This window comes from Henckelia pumila, chromosome 4 (genome assembly GCF_033568475.1).
Source record: "Henckelia pumila isolate YLH828 chromosome 4, ASM3356847v2, whole genome shotgun sequence".
Taxonomy (NCBI): Eukaryota; Viridiplantae; Streptophyta; class Magnoliopsida; order Lamiales; family Gesneriaceae; genus Henckelia; species Henckelia pumila.
The window spans coordinates 41,415,444-41,432,635 of NC_133123.1; the positions used below are offsets into that span (position 1 = coordinate 41,415,444).

The 17,192-nt window shown below is 42.2% G+C and overlaps 1 protein-coding gene across 1 annotated transcript; it reads left to right on the forward strand.

Moving 5' to 3' along the window:
• Nucleotides 1–2,466: 2,466 nt before the first annotated feature.
• LOC140860921 (uncharacterized mitochondrial protein AtMg00300-like) lies at nucleotides 2,467–3,416 on the forward strand. Its single transcript, XM_073263919.1, has 2 exons — nucleotides 2,467–2,560; nucleotides 3,037–3,416. The coding sequence occupies exons 1-2, from the start codon at nucleotides 2,467–2,469 to the stop codon at nucleotides 3,414–3,416; spliced, it is 474 nt and encodes a 157-aa protein (XP_073120020.1).
• The last annotated feature ends 13,776 nt before the right edge of the window (nucleotides 3,417–17,192 follow it).

Sequence of the window (17,192 nt, forward strand, 5' to 3'; positions counted from 1 at the left end):
ATTCAAAACTCTAAATATTCTCAAATTAAATAATCTCGGATCAAAATTAATAATTTCGGACTTATTGCATTTTAGTCCTTGAACTTCTCAATATTTGCAAATTGATCCCTGCTCGGATTTCACCGTAGAATTAAATCTTCTTTCATTCTCGGAACTTGGAATTTAATTCTTAAATTCCACAAATATTCAATTCCAATATTTCCCATATTTTAATTTAAGAATCCCGAAATTTAAATCTCAAATCCGTAAATTCTCAAATTAAATATTTTCAGCTCGAAAATTAAATCTCTAATTTTCATCAATTATCCAATTGATATTTTCCCAAATTATAGAATTGAAATCTCAAATTTCATTATTAATAACTTAATCTTTCAGGACCTTACAATATGTGTTGGCATAATCTTAATAATTGGTTAAGATGGTGAAATTAGTATAAATAGGCCGGGGGTTAAATCTTCCATTTTGTATTAAGCCAAAGTCGTTATAAAGTTTTAGTAAAATACAAGTTTCCTTGTTACCTCTTCCACGTAAATTCTCTTCTTAATTTTTCTTCTTAGTCATTTTTTAAAGTTATAAAACCATCTCTATCTAAAAATAATAATAATAAAACACCCCAAACACACACTAAAAAAAATATTGGAATCAAGTTCGAAGAGAATGCACTTTAATCATGAAACATTCCAGTTACGATCATGTTTCATTTAAAATACCTATGATGCACTTTGTAGGTTACACTGGTTACACAAAGTTAAAATAAACATATTCATTAAACATTGCTAAGGTGAATTATAATGCAAACAATTCATACCTAGAATTAGCCGTATGTCCTAATGAGTAACTTCCACGCGCATGCATGTATTGTGGTATAGCTTTGGAAAATTTGTTATATTAAAAAATAAAGTTTTGTACGATGAAAGATATAACTTCAAAAGCTAAGAAACTATACTTCCACCTCAAACTATTTGAATAATCACATAATCTCTCTCTTTGTCATTTCTCTTAATTTCGACGTCGGTAACCATCAAAGTAGAATAGAAATAGTTCTGACTCAGTCTCTTCATTCCAAACAATATATTTAGTGTCTTAGAATAAGTGAAATGATATTATATATTCTTTCTCAATTAAAAAAGTTATTGACTACTTATACCAAAATTACATTAATATATTACATGTGTATCAAATTATGAAAATGCATTTCTTGGACGTGGATTGGTGTTTGCTTTCAATCCATATTGACAATAAATGATAGAATAACGGACATTTGATCAGTTTTTCATCATCCGTGACATTCTTTTTAACATTTCGGAATGACATGTATTCGTGTATGTAATTGACGTTGAAACAATATTCGAATGAATCGAAATTTGAAAATCATAAAAATGATTTCCACTTACGATGGTCAAATCCACAAACACTGACTGATCCTTGGTTACGAACTGGGGATTTGAGCTGCCACAAGAGAAATGTTGACTATTGGTCTTGGATGTGGAAGTTACATACTTGATAATACACAAGCAAAGATGCTGGAGTTATAGCTGGTATCTAAGGAGAAAACAAGAATTAGTTAGAGTTGGTTTTAAAATAGTTATGAAAGTTAAAACCATCTAACTCGTGTATATATAAATGCTAGCATTGTATATATTGCACCATGTATTTGATCATTGAAAGTGTGAAATAAAAAATCTTGCTGGGTTTTGGTTGTCGTGGATGTATGTTGAAAAACCGAAACACGTAAATTCTTTTGTAATCCATTTTCTGCTCACTTTGTGATATATGTTCTATGATGTGTTTGTGAGTGATTGAGTTCATCTTATTTGTTTTGAATCAATTCATATTGCTTCGATGATTGTTCTTGTTAAAATTGGAGTGTAGCAAAACCAAGATTCCATTAGTTCTTGAGATTGTTTTTTCATAATAATTGTTATCAGAGCCAAGGTTCAGATCGAGAGGAATGGTAGCTATTGCAAAGTTCGATATTGACAAGTTCAATGGAACAAAAAATTTCGGGTTATGGAGAATAAAGATGAAGGCGTTGTTAGTTCATCACGGATTAGTGGATACAATTAGAAAGAAAGCCATTGTTGCGATCATTGACTCCAAGAAATCAGCTTGTTTAGACTCCAAAGCACACAATGCCATATTGTTAAGTCTAGGAGATGAAGTCCTCAGAGAAGTGACTGAAAAAATGACGACAATCGATGTCTGGAACAAGCTTGAAATGTTGTATCTTAAGAAATATTTGGCCAACCGATTGTATCTGAAGAAATCTTTATATTCCATTCATATGGAAGAAGGTAAAGATCTGAGAAAACAAATGGACGACTTCAATAAGATCTTTCTTGATCTCAAAAATATCGAGATTAAGATTGAGGAGGAAGATCAAGGAATCTTGTTGTTATGTTCGTTGCCAAAGAAGTATGTACACTTTTGTAGACACGATGCTATATGGAAAAACAGACGTTAACAATGGCAGAGGTAAAATCAGCTCTACTATCAAAAGAATTACAGAGGAAGAATGAGACTAAAGAAGAAGTAAATGGACAAGGACTTATGACAAGAGGTAGATCACAAAGGAAAGATTCAAGAAATGAATCCATAAACTATCCAAGCAGATCAAGGTCTAGGATCAGAGGCAAGTTGAGATGTTTCATTTGCCATAAAGAAATGCATTTCAAACAAAATTTTCCTGAAAATAGAAAGAATGATCAAGACAGAAACAAATAAATAGGATATGCATCATTGGCAATAGATGGGTATGAATCATCAGAAGTGTCATGTTGGCTGCAAAAACAGAATCCAATGAGAAATATGTGATGAATTCTGGATGTTCCTTTCACATGACACCAAATCAAAAATGGTTTCATGAATTCAATGAAGTTGATGCAGGGAGTGTTCTTTTAGAAAACAATGTGGCATGAAGGATCTTGGGTATTGGAAACATTCATTTGAAATTGAGTGATGGCTGCCACAGAATCCTTCAAGATGTAAGGTACATCCCTGATCTAAAGAGAAATCTAATCTCTGTTGGTATGTTAGATTCAACTGGTTATAGAGTTGGTATTGAAAATGGAATCATGAAAGTTAAGAAGAGATCATTGATTGAAATGAAAGGTATCAAGCAAAATGGTTTATATCTCCTAGAAAGAAAAACCATTGATGGTTCTGCAAACACTATTTTAAAAGCAAAGGATAACATTCTCCTGTGGCACAAGAGGCTAGGACACTTGAGTGAGCGTGGACTGATTCAATTAAACAAGCAAAGTCTTCTAGGAAAAGATGTAAATGGAAAGCTGGGGTTCTGTGAAGAATGTACACTTGGGAAATACTGGAGAGTCAAGTTTAAACCATCAAACAGGAAGATTAAAGGTGTTCTCGATTATATTAGGGGTGGGATCTGGTCGAGACCCGTCCCGTAACCCCCTTACCCGATTTCCGTCCCGATAAGAATTGGGATTTTTTTCTCCTCCAGACCCCGTATCCGAAAAATGTCGGGACCCGAATGTTCGGAATCCCGTCGGGTAGGGAGAGGGTAATCCCGATTTTTTTAAAGATTCCAAAAATTTCGAAGTTAATTTGGTACCCCGTGTAATCTCTCTACCATTAATATTCAGCAAATATGTGTGTTTCACAACACATTTAAAAACATAAGAATGGAAGCACACTTTCCTTCACTAATTTTAGCATATGAATGAACAAATAAAACTCAAAAAATCACGACACTCAACAAGTTCAGTTTCCTTCAGCAAGCCAATCCATATGCAGATTTTGATTAATAATTAACATCCATAGAATATCACCATTAACAATAGTAAACACAAACAACATAACATTTTGAATGTCACTAGTTCTTTAATGCGAACCTGCCCAAATATAAGACAATGCCACTCTAAATTCGAAGTCCAAACTAAAACACAAACACGAAACATATTAAACTACCCTATCGCTTTGCTTGGTGCAGCCCGAATGTAGTAACCCAGATTCTATTTTAAGATAATAATATGTTAAACATGATTAAGGGTTAGTAATTAACCAATTTCGGAGTGTAATTGAACTTCAGAAAAAAAAAATTGGGCTTTTGACTTTGGGCCGGATCGGAAGCTCCGATCCCAGCCACTTCGGAAGCCGATCGGAAGCACAGAGATCGGAAGCTCCGATCCAGGACCGAAAGTTCCGATCTCCAGCTGCCAGCAATGCTCGATGACTCGGCCGCGAGTTTTGACAAGTGTCGAACGGAGGGCAGATCGGAAGCTCCGATCGTCGGATCGGAAGTTTCGATCATGGCGTGTCAAGCATGCACGCAGTGAGCGGGTCGAAAGCTCCGATCCTGAAATCGGAAGTTCCGATCTTGGACGAGAATTTTTCCTATAAATAGGGGTCTCCGGAGTTCATTTTGATTACGAATTCCCGAGTTTCCTTCTTCAGTTATATAGTATGAGATATACACTTGAGGGCCCTATCGGTTATAATAGAGGTTCTGGAATAACCAAGGTGTGGTTATAGTCATCCGAGACTAGCGACTCCAAAGGGCTTACTACGGACGAAGATATGGTCCGAGAATCTATTTAAAGTTTTGAGAGTACTTATTAGCTTAGTAAAGGCTTATAGAACTTGTGTAGTGATACGGTGAACTTTTGAATATAGCCTTGAAACCTAGGATCCTACTATACTTGAACTAGCCTAGAGGTACGTACACATTGACTGAGATTGCCAGCGAGTATACATGTTTATATGTTGCATTTTATTTGGCATTATTATATGACATGAGATATGATTTACCGCTTTCTTTATTCATATGTCATGTGCATATACACGTTGAGTCTATACCTTGTTATACCTGACTATAGAGCCGCTCAACTCTATATTCGATAGTCTGTCACTAAGAGTACCGCGACGGCGGGGGCATTTATGTCTGACTACTCTGGTGTACTAGACGAGTGTGGTTGCACCCAGAGGTTGATCCGTGCGGTGGCAGCACTCATGTGGCACCGGTACTGAGCATGATTTTTCAGATGACCCTTTACCAGTCATCATGTTGCATGCATCGTATATATATATATGTTTACTCATGTTTATGTATTGGGCATTAGCGCTCACGTTCTAGTTGTTATCTTGGACACCCTATTCCACGGGGCAGGTTGCAGGATGGACGGAGCTGGTAGTTCAAGGCAGGACTAGGGAGCTGGAGCCTTGAGGAGTTAATTATACAGCAGGATTCGATATAGCTGTATAATGTTTACTTTTAAATTATTCGATATGGTTGTATCATTACAAATTTAAGCCTGAATATGTTTTACTAAGCTGATATGTAATTATGGATTATGTTTCTGCACGTTTTACTCTGTTAAGCGTTATTGCTTTATTAAGTTTAATACATGCTATTAGTTTCCAGTTAGTAGGTGATACCATGCAGGGTCACTACATTTTTGGTATCAGAGCATGCTTAGATTTTGGGATTAGTACTTGGGATTTAGTTTAGACTTGAGTAATTTTTTGCGCATTTGGGATTTTAATGTGCAATTCTTTTCAGGATATGGCTGACGAGAGTCACGGTAGTATTGGCCAGGGAGGTGGTCATCATCATCGTCACCACCGTCATCATGATGATCAACATCGTCATCATGAGGGTAAACGTTGCTACTCTATCAATAAATTCATGCAAGTAGGACCGAAACCTTTGGTGGGAGGCGATAATCCTGAGCAAGCAAGAAGTTGGATGTCTAAACTCGAGAGTACTTTTCGTTCTTTCGATTTCACCGAGGATCAGAAATTGGAAGTTCTAGAATTTTTTCTAGAGGATCGAGCACGTTTTTGGTGGGATGCCAAAGCTGCTCAGGCACGTACTGAGAGAGGACAGGTGACTTGGGGAGATTTCTGTCAGCAGTTCCAGAAACTATATTTTCCTCCAGCTGTTCGCCATGCACGATCGATGGAGTTGCTTACTCTGAGGCAAGGATCAATGACTATTGATCAATATCAGCAACGATTTCTTGATCTGCTACCTTTCAATCCTCATATCAGTAACAGTGATGCGTCCAAATATGATATCTTTCTGCAAGGCTTGAATCAAGATATCTACTCACAAGTTGTCGTCTGTGATGATCCAACATCTTATGAGACTTTGGTGAACCATTGCTGTGACGCCCGAGGCTGAAGAGGAAGGGAGTGATCGCCAGTGCCAAGAGGTTGCACGGACAATGAGCGGCTCCTGGTAGACTTCTAGGCGGAGGAAGACATGAATGAACCGATCCCGTACAGGAATGAGAGGGATTCTGAGACTGTGTAGGTATGGGACTACATGGTTGAGGAGGGCTTAAAAGATTTCATATGTACTATTCATATCAAGAAGGTGCATCTTCTTTTCGGAAGCTCATCACATAAGAACTCCAAAGTTAAGCGTGCTTGACTTGGGGCAATTATAGGATGGGTGGACCCCTGGAAAGTTTTCCAGGGTGCGTGTGAGTGAGGACATAAGCACGCTAAAAAGACTCGTCTTGATATATTGGGGTGTTACAAATGGTATCAGAGCCGACCTCTCTTAGTACGGTATGGTTCGGGGACGAACCAAGCGGAAGCTGGTGGGCATGTGACGCCCGGGGCTAAAGAGGCAGGGAGTGATCGCCGGTGCCAAGAGGTTGCACGGACAATGAGCGGCTCCTGGTAGGCTTCTAGGCGGAGGGAGACATGAATGAACCGATTCCGTGCCGGAATGAGAGGGATTCTGAGACTGTGTAGGTATGGGACTACATGGTTGAGGAGGGCTTAAAAGATTTCATATGTATTATTCATATCAAGAAGGTGCATCTTCTTTTCGGAAGCTCATCACATAAGAACTCCAAAGTTAAGCGTGCTTGACTTAGGGCAATTATAGGATGGGTGGACCCCTGGAAAGTTTTCCAGGGTGCATGTGAGTGAGGACATAAGCACGCTGAAAAGACTTGTCTTGATACAGTGGGGTGTGACAGTTGCCGTCTGGTGGAGACCAGCAACAAGAGGGCACAGTTGATGATGCCAGGACAGTCTAGTGGATCTGTTGAGCCTAGAGCTCAATCTGTTGTACAATCTGGACCTATGTCTTCTTCTACTCCTACTACTTCGTCTGGTTCTCGTGGTTCACGAGGTATGTTCCATTTTGGGAAGAAGAAGAAGAAGGAGGAGTTTTGTAGCCATTGTGGAGGAAAGCATCTTGCAGCTTCATGTCGGAGAGCTACTGGTGCTTGTTATATTTGCGGTCAGCAGGGACATCTGCGGAGAGATTGTCCTCAGCGCATGGGATCTGCTAGTGGATCGGGATCACAGGTTGGATCTCAGGCTTCTACTTTTCCACGACAGCAGCCAGCACCACAGAGTTCTTTTGGTTACCGTCCACAGTCTCAAGGGCATGTATTTGCTCTGCCTCAAGAACAGGCTACTGAGGGAAGCGATCGCATGTTGGCAGGTACCTTTTTGTTATGTGGTATTCCTGCACTTGTTTTAATTGATACTGGAGCATCGCATTCCTTTATTTCTAGTCGTTTTGTTAAGAGACATAGATTACCTTATGTATCATTAGATATGGATTTAGTTGTATCTACTCCGTTGGAGCATGAGATAGTAACTAAGCGTCTAGTGATGGGTTGCCTTCTAGAGTTTGAGGGTAATATGTTATTGGCTAATTTGATGATATTAGCGATGACAGATTTTGACTGTATTTTGGGAATAGATATGCTGATTTTGTATCACGCTACTGTGGATTGTTATCAGCGTCTGGTACAGTTTCATCCTACTGAGGGTGATAGCTGGTATTTTTATGGTGAGGGTGTGCGACCTCCGATGCCACTTGTTTCGGCTCTGAAGGCATGTCATGTCTTGGAGTCAGGTGGGGAGGGCTACCTCATCTATGCAGTTGATATGTCCATGAGTATTACGGGTATTGATTAGCTATCGATAGTCAGTGAGTTTCCTGATGTATTCCCTGATGAGATTCCTGGTTTTCCTCCGGTTCGAGAGGTTGAATTTGGTATTGATCTAGTACCAGGAACTATGCCTATATCCTGAGCACCTTATCGTCTGGCGCCATCAGAGATGAGAGAATTGAAACAGCAGTTACAGGATCTGCTTGATAAGGGATATATTCGTCCGAGTGTTTCTCCGTGGGGAGCACCTGTTTTATTTGTCAAGAAGAAAGATGGATCGATGCGATTATGTATTGATTACAGGCAGTTGAATCGTGTCACCATCAAGAATAAGTATCATTTGCCGCGGATTGATGATCTTTACGATCAACTACAGGGTACTTCTATCTACTCCAAGATAGATCTAAGATCTGGATACCACCAGATGCGAGTACGAGACTCAGATATTTCTACGACTGCTTTTAGGACCAGATACGGGTATTATGAATTTTTGGTTATGCCATTTGGTTTGACGAATGCACCGGCAGTCTTTATGAATCTGATGAATCAAGTATTTTGAGAATATCTGGATAGATTTGTCATCGTCTTCATTGATGATATTCTTGTCTATTCTCATGACAAGGATGAGCATGCACAGCATCTGAGGATTGTGTTGCAGACATTACGAGATAAGCAGTTGTATGCAAAATTGATCAAGTGTGAATTCTGGCTTGATCTGGTAGTGTTTCTCGGTCATGTGATTTCTAGTGAAGGGATATCTGTTGATCCTAGTAAGATAGAGGCAGTGCTGAACTGGTCTCGTCCGACGACGGTTGCTGAGATTCGTAGTTTCTTGGGTCTAGCTGGTTATTACCGTCGGTTCATCGAGAATTTTGCACAGTTGGCCAGGCCTTTGACACAGCTTACACGGAAAGATGTTGCCTTCATTTGGACTTCGAATTGTAAGGAGTCATTTCACGAGCTACGTAGACGTCTTACTACTGCACCGGTGCTAGCTCTACCATCTGGATTAGGAGGATATGTTGTCTATACTGATGCCTCTGGTCAAGGGTTGGGTTGTGTTCTGACACAGCATAGACATGTTATTGCCTATGCTTCTTGTAGTGACCCTTACCTGGATCACCTACTAACAGAACTTAGGCATGCAATTAACTTAATTAAACGGATATCAAAATAAAACTGCGGAAACCAAAAACAATATACAATCCCAAGGCAAAGAATCTGTAAATATCCAAATATTATACAACCAGATCGAACAGCTGAATCAATCTAAATAACAACAGAATAAAACCTAGGCGAAGCTCCAGCTGGCTAACAACTGCCTAGCCCCTCTTGGATCCACCCGCCTCGTCCAATCGCAAACCTACCCCATGGAATAGGGTATCCAGAAACACAGAGTACGAGACGTGAGCATAAAACGCTCAGTATGAGAGTATGAGTATACATGCATGCAAAGTGAACTCCCTATAACTCGAGGTCAAGGATCAGATAACAGAGACAGACCGGGCCCTGGTATGTAGCACGATGTGCCGTCGCTTCAGGAGGTGGCTCCCATACCATAATACCAGTGGATATGCCGGACCCAAATCGATGGAAGTCCAACCACTAACAGGATAGGAAAAAACCCTACTAACAGACATCTCGAAGGAGATTGCTCAGTATGCAAATGAATGCAGCATAAATCAATGACATATAAACCATGCAGTCACATAATACATGCATACTCAGTCAGGATATCTCGAACAGTACTTCCGTACCTCAAATCAGTGCAAGCTCTACCAACTCTAGGTCCACACCTATAGTCTGCTCTACACTGCCAAATGATACTACTATCATTATAGTGCTCTAAAAGCCTTAACTAACCTATTGCATACTCCTAAATATTTATAGGAAGCAAAAGCTATATCTTCGTTCGTCGTTAGCCCTTTGCTGTCGAGTGCCTCAAAACTAGGCCACAGCTCCGCTACGACGCCTGGATCGCTATGCCACTTCCGGATTCCCCATGGGACGCCTAGAATTCCCTAGATCTGAGTTAGAAGGCTAAGGAATCGAGAGAGAAGAGAGGGATCGGTGCACTCAAAAATGAGCTCGGCACCCCCTATTTATAGACGGAGTTCGGATCGTCCGAACTGGACTTCGGGTCGTCCGAACACATTCGGGTCGTCCGAAGTGGGCTTCGGGTCATCCGAACCCGATATTATGTCATTGATTATGTCAGCATGATGACATCATCCATGATGACTGTCGGCAGCACGTTCGGAGCGTCCGAACCACCCTTCGGATCGTCCGAACCCTGACTTCGGACCGTCCGAACCTTGACTTCGGAGCCTCCGAACTCGATGACCCTCAAACCATTTTCAAGTGTTTTGAATCCAATTTCGGACTCCGTTAATCCATTAAGAGTTCCCTTAATCATGTTTACTCTTAACTAGTAGGATTAATGAATTGATTAACACTTAACCACTGATTTCGGGTACGGGCTACTACATTCTCCCCCACTTAAGATGTTTCGTCCTCGAAAACAGATCTTAAGTACTGAATGTAAAACAGAAATCAGAAACATTCTTTATTCAAATCAAACGCTTACAGAGTTTGCAACTGAATACAACTTAGGAATGAAATCAAAATAACTCAGGATGGTCTTCACGCATCCTGTTCTCAAGTTCCCAAGTAGCTTCTTCAGTTCCTCGGCGCTGCCACTGAACTAAAACCAGAGGAATGACTTTGTTCCGCAAAAACTTATCCTTATAATTCAGGATACGAATAGGTTTCTCAACATAGGTCAAATCCTTGCTCACCTGAACCTCAGACCGCTGCAGAATATGAGACTCATCCGCCACATACCGTCGCAACAAAGATACGTGGAACACGTCGTGAATACTGGAAAGATGAGGTGGCAAAGCTAGTCGATAAGCCAAATCGCCAATGCTCTCCAAGATCTCAAACGGACCGATAAACCTGGGAGACAACTTGTCCTTAAGGCCAAATCTGAGAATCTTGCGGAAAGGTGACACTATCAGAAACACTTTCTCCCCGACATCAAACTGCAAAGGCCTACGCTTGGTATTAGCATAGCTGGCCTGACGATCTTGTGCAGTCTTAATCTGTTTCTTGATCTGATCAACAATGTCTATCACCTGTTGGATAAACTCTGGTCCCTCAGCCTGTCTCTCCCCTACTTCTTCCCAGAAGAGTGGAGTACGACAACGTCGCCCGTACAACGCCTCAAAAGGTGCCATCCCAATACTAGTATGATAGCTGTTGTTGTACGCGAACTCGATCAATGGCAAATGATCCTGCCAGGCTGAACCAAAATTCATGACGCACGCTCGAAGCATATCCTCCAAAGTACGGATAGTGCGCTCTGACTGACCATTATTCTCCGGATGATAGGCAAATTCTCAAACTGAGAGTAGTACCCATCGCACGCTGAACACTCCCCCAGAATCTAGAAGTAAACCTGGGGTGTCGATCGCTGACAATGCTCACAGGCACTCCATGAAGTCGAACAATCTCCTGAATGTACAACCGAGCCATACGATCCACATTGTACTCCCGGCTATAGGCAATGAAATGTGCTGACTTGGTGAGTCGGTCCACCACAACCCAGATAGCATTACAGTTCCTCGGGGATACTGGCAAATGGGTCACAAAGTCCATTGTGATAAACTCTTATTTCCATTCAGGAATAGGCAGACTGTGAAGCAATCCTCCAGGTCGTCGGTGCTCTGCCTTGACCTGTTGACACACCAAATATCTTGAAACAAACTGATAAACACTGCGTTTCATTCCCTTCCACCAGAAACGAGTACGTAGATCCTTGTACATCGTGTTTCTCCCAAGATGAATACTCAACTTAGTGCGATGCGCCTGAGACAAAATCTCCTCTCGCAACTCTACATCTTGCGGAATCACAAGCTTACCAGACAAACACAAAAAGCCATCTGACTGATAATGAAATTCAGATGAGCTACCCTCGTTAGCTAGACGAGCTAAACGCTGGGTCTTCGAATCAGACATCTGAGCATCTCGAATCCGCGAATACAATGCTGGCTCAGATAATATCGCAAACATCTGGATACTCTGCATATCTTTCTTATGCTTGAAGGTATATCTTGAAGTACAACAGTCACTGATCGCACTAGACATCGAACAAGTTTGAAGTGCGGATAGTCGCACCTTGCGACTCAATGCATCAGCGGTGAAATTAGCAGCTCTCGGATGGTACTTAATCTCGCAATCATAGTCCTTAAGCAAGTCCATCCAACGTCTCTGCCTCATGTTCAACTACGACTGAATGAACAAATACTTGAGACTCTTATGGTTGGTGAAGATCTCAAATTTCTCGCCATACAGATAATGACGCCAGATCTTCAAAGCGAACACAATGGCTGCTAACTCCAAATCATGGAATGAGTAGTTGTCCTCGTGAAGCTTCAGCTGTCTAGAAGCGTATGCGATCACATGCCCATTCTGAGTCAGACACAACCTAACCCCTGAAGAGAAGCATCCGTGTATACCACATACCCTCCAGATCCTGACGGTAATGCCAACACCAGTGCAGAAGTCAACCGCCGTCGAAGCTCACAAAAGTTCTCCTCACACTCGGAGGACCACTCGAAATCAACACCCTTGCGGGTAAGCTACGTCAAAGGTCGAGCTAGCTGAGAGAAGTTCAGAATGAAGCAACGATAATACCCTGCTAGACCTAGAAAACTACGGATCTCAGCAACTGTCGTTGGTCACAACCAATTAAGAACAACTTCAATCTTGTTTGGATCAACAGAAATCCCCTCCCTGGATATGATATGGCCAAGAAAGACCACTCGATTCATCCAGAACTCACACTTGCTCAGCTTGGCGTACAACTGCTCATCTCAAAGAGTCTGCAGTACCAACCACAAGTGAGAAACATGCTCTTTCGTATTACGCGAATACACCAAGATGTCGTCAATGAAGACCACGACAAACTTGTCCAAATACTCCCTGAAGACACGGTTCATCAGGTCCATGAATATAGCCAGCGCATTAGTCAAACCAAATGGCATCACTAGAAACTCGTAATGCCCATAGCGAGTACGGAATGCAGTCTTGGCTACGTCCTGATCACGGAATCTCAACTGATGATACCCAGATCTCAAGTCGATCTTGAAGTAAACTGAAGTGCCCTGCAGTTGATCAAACAAGTCATCAATACGAGGCAACGGATACTTGTTCTTCACAGTGACTCGATTCAGCTGCCGATAGTCAATGCACAGCCGCATCGACCCATCCTTCTTCTTCACAAAAAGAACATGAGCTCCCCAAGGAGATACACTAGGACGAATGTACCCCTTGTCCAAAAGATCCTGTAGCTGATTCTTCAATTCATGCATCCCTGACGAAGCCAGACGATACGGTGCTCGCGAAATAGGCGAAGTACCCGGCATCAACTCTATGCCAAACTCGACTTTCCTAACAGGAGGAAAACCCGGAATCTCATGAGGAAATACATCTGAAAATTCATTCACAACAGGAATACTCTCTATCCCAACGCTCTCAGCGGACAATTCAACTGCATAGATAAGGTAGCCTTCCCCGCCAGACTCTAGAGCTCGACAGGCTCTCAAAGCTGATGCCAAAGGCATCGGGGGTCGCGCTCCCCCTCCATAGAAAAACCAGCTATCACTCCCCTCTGGATGAAAGCGTACTAATCTTTGATAGCAGTCCACTGAAGCTCGATAGGTAGTCAGCATGTCTATCCCCAGAATACAATCGAAGTCGTCCATCGTCAGGACCATGAGATTCGCAATCAAAATGTTACCCTCGAACTCTAAAGGACAACCCATCACTAGATGCTTAGCCAAATCATATTGGCCCGTCGGAGTAGAAACAGACATCACTACGTCTAGTGCAATGCATGGTAACTTATGCCTCTTAACAAAACGTGCATAAATGAAGGAATGAGATGCACCAGTGTCAATAAGTACAAGAGCAGGTATATCACAAAGCAGAAATGTACCTGCGATGACTTTCTCATTCTCCTCCACTGCCTGATCATGTCTCAGGGAAACACCTGGCCAGAAGCTCGTGGCCTCAAATGAGAACTTCCAGCAGGCTGTTCCTGCGACCTCTGCTGAACGGTGTCCTGAGAACCAGATCCTGAACCAGAACCTGAACCACCTCCCCCAGATAGTGGACAATCCCTCCGGATATGACCCACCTCATCGCAACGAAAACAAGCTTCAGAAGCTCTACGACACTTGTCGGATGGATGGTTCTTCCCACAGTGATCACACTTGTCCTTCTTTCCGAAACGGACAACACCAGCAGAGCCAGAGGAAGAAGAAGTAGATCCAAACTTCTTGAAAGATTGGGCACGGGGACCCAAAGAACTAGCAGGTCTCGACTGAGAGAAAGACCTGTTTCGCCGAATGCTGTCCCCCGCCTAGTGACAATGGCTCACCAAACCCTCGTAGTACATGTCGTTGCCAACCGCCACACGGTCATGGATCTCAGGGTTAAGGCCCTAAAGGAACAGATTATACTTCATCTTGGAGCTGTCAGCAATCTTGGGGCAATAAGATAGCAGATCAAAGAACTTCTGCTGATACTCATCAATAGACATGGCTCCCTGTCGCAGACTCAGTAGCTCGCCCGCCTTCGACTGATGGAGTGCAGGAGGAAAATACAGCTTTTGAAAAGCTGTGCGGAACTCGGCCCAGGTGGCCACTCCTCTCGCCGCAACAAAAGGTGCAGAAGTATCCAGAAGATAACCCAGGGTCTTCATCTTCTGCTCCTCGGTGCAGTGGAAAGTCTAAAAAGTCGTCTCCATGCAGTCTAACCAGTTCTCCGCATCCTCCGGAGACTCACATCCAACCAAGGGCTTAGGCCCTGTCTGCAAGAATCGACGTACACTGAAATGGTCCTCATCTCGATGACGATGGTGGCGTTCCCGACGAGGCTCCCGGTCGGCTTCACCCCAATGCCCACCAATACTGCCATGAGAACTCTGGTCATCACGATTTGCCATCTACAAAATTAACCTAACGGTTATCTTATGTAGAATCTAAATCTCAAGAATACTTTGCATGCTCTGATACCATAAATGTAGTGACCCTTACCTGGATCACCTACTAACAGAACTTAGGCATGCAATTAACTTAATTAAATGAATATCAGAATAAAACTGCGGAAACCAAAAACAATATACAATCCCAAGGCAAGGAATCTGTAAATATCCAAATATTATACAACCAGATCGAACAGCTGAATCAATCTAAATAACAACAGAATAAAACCTAGGCGAAGCTCCAGCTGGCCAACAACTGCCTAGCCCCTCTTCCCTTTTGGATCCACCCACCTCATCCAATCGCAAACCTGCCCCATGGAATAGGGTGTCCAGAAACACAGAGTACGAGACGTGAGCATAAAACGCTCAGTACGAGAGTATGAGTATACATGCATGCAAAGTGAACTCCCTATAACTCGAGGTCAATGATCAGATAACAGAGACAGACCGGGCCCTGGTATGTAGCACGATGTGTCATCGCTTCAGGAGGTGGCTCTCATACCATAATACCAGTGGATATTCCGGACCCAAATCGATGGAAGTCCAACCACTAACAGGATAGGGAAAAACCCTACTAACAGACATCTCGAAGGAGATAGCTCAGTATGCAAATGAATGCAGCATAAATCAATGACATATAAATCATGCAGTCACATAATACATGCATACTCAGTCAGGATATCTCGAACAGTACTTCCGTACCTCAAATCAGTGCAAGCTCTACCAACTCTAGGTCCATGCCTATAGTCTGCTCTACAATGCCAAATGATACTACTATCATTATAGTGCTCTAAAATCCTTAACTAAGCTATTGCATACTCCTAAATATTTATAGGAAGCAAAAGCTATACCTTCGTCCGTCGTTAGCCCTTTGCTGTCGAGTGCCTCAAAACTAGGCCACAGCTCCGCTACGACGCCTGGATCGCTATGCCACTTCCGGATTCCCCACGGGACGCCTAGAATTCCCTATATCTGAGTTAGAAGGATAAGGAATCGAGAGAGAAGAGAGGGATCGGTGCACTCAAAAATAAGCTCGGCACCCCCTATTTATAGACGGAGTTCGGATCGTCCGAACTGGACTTCGGGTCGTCCGAACACGTTCGGGTCATCTGAAGTGGGCTTCGGGTCGTCTGAACCCGATATTACGTCATTGCTTATGTCAGCATGATGACAGTCGTCATGAACTGTCGGCAGCACGTTCGGAGCGGCCGAACCACTCTTCGGATCGTCCGAACCCTGACTTCGGACCGTCTGAAACTTGACTTCGGAGCCTCCGAACTCGATGACCCTCAAACCATTTTCAAGTGTTCTGAATCCAATTTCGGACTCCGTTAACCCATTAAGAGTTTCCTTAATCATGTTTACTCTTAACTATTAGGATTAATGAATTGATTAACACTTAACCACTGATTTCGGGTACGGGCTACTACACTTCTATACAGTTGAAGACGTATGAGAATAATTATCAAGTACATGATCTCGAGTTAGCCTCCATTGTATTTGCACTCAAGATCTGGAGGCATTATCTTTATGGCGAGAAATTTGAGATATTCACGGATCACAAGAGTTTGAAGTATTTATTCACTCAGGCAGAGTTGAATATGCGACAGAGACGCTGATATTTTGAAGGATTATGATTGTGAAATCAAATATCATCCAGGTTTTGCTAATCTTACTATTGATACCTTGAGTCGGCAGGTGAGACTTTCTGCACTTCAGACTAATGAAGTATCTCATATGATACAAGAGTGTTGTTCTTTGAGTTTTACGCTCAAGCACAGAAAAGTGAGGAATGGAATTCAATTGTATACTATTTTATCTGAGCCAACATTGTATTCTTGGATCAGAGATGCTCAGATATCTGATGTTAAGACTCAGCGTTTGGCACGTCTAGCCAATGGGGTTAATACAGTTGTTGTAATAAAACATGGTTTGATGTTTCATATTGTTATCTTAATTTGTCTTTAGATTTTATTTCGCGGACGAAATATCTAAAGGTGGGGAGAATGTAGTAACCCAGATTCTATTTTAAGATAATAATATGTTAAACATGATTAAGGGTTAGTAATTAACCAATTTCGGAGTGTAATTGAACTTCAAAAAAAAAATTGGACTTTTGACTTTGGGCCGGATCGGAAGCTCCGATCCCAGCCACTTCGGAAGCCGATCGGAAGCACAGAGATCGGAAGCTCCAATCCAGGAACGGAAGTTCCGATCTCCAGCTGCCAGCAATGCTCGATGACTCAGCC

Bases quoted from the DNA above. Each gene is read 5' to 3' on its own strand.
- LOC140860921 (XM_073263919.1), top strand. From the start codon at position 2,467: ATGGCAGAGGTAAAATCAGCTCTACTATCAAAAGAATTACAGAGGAAG. The intron at 2,561-3,036 runs GTAGATCACAAA...TTGGTATGTTAG, and splicing joins ACAAGGACTTATGACAAGAG to ATTCAACTGGTTATAGAGTT.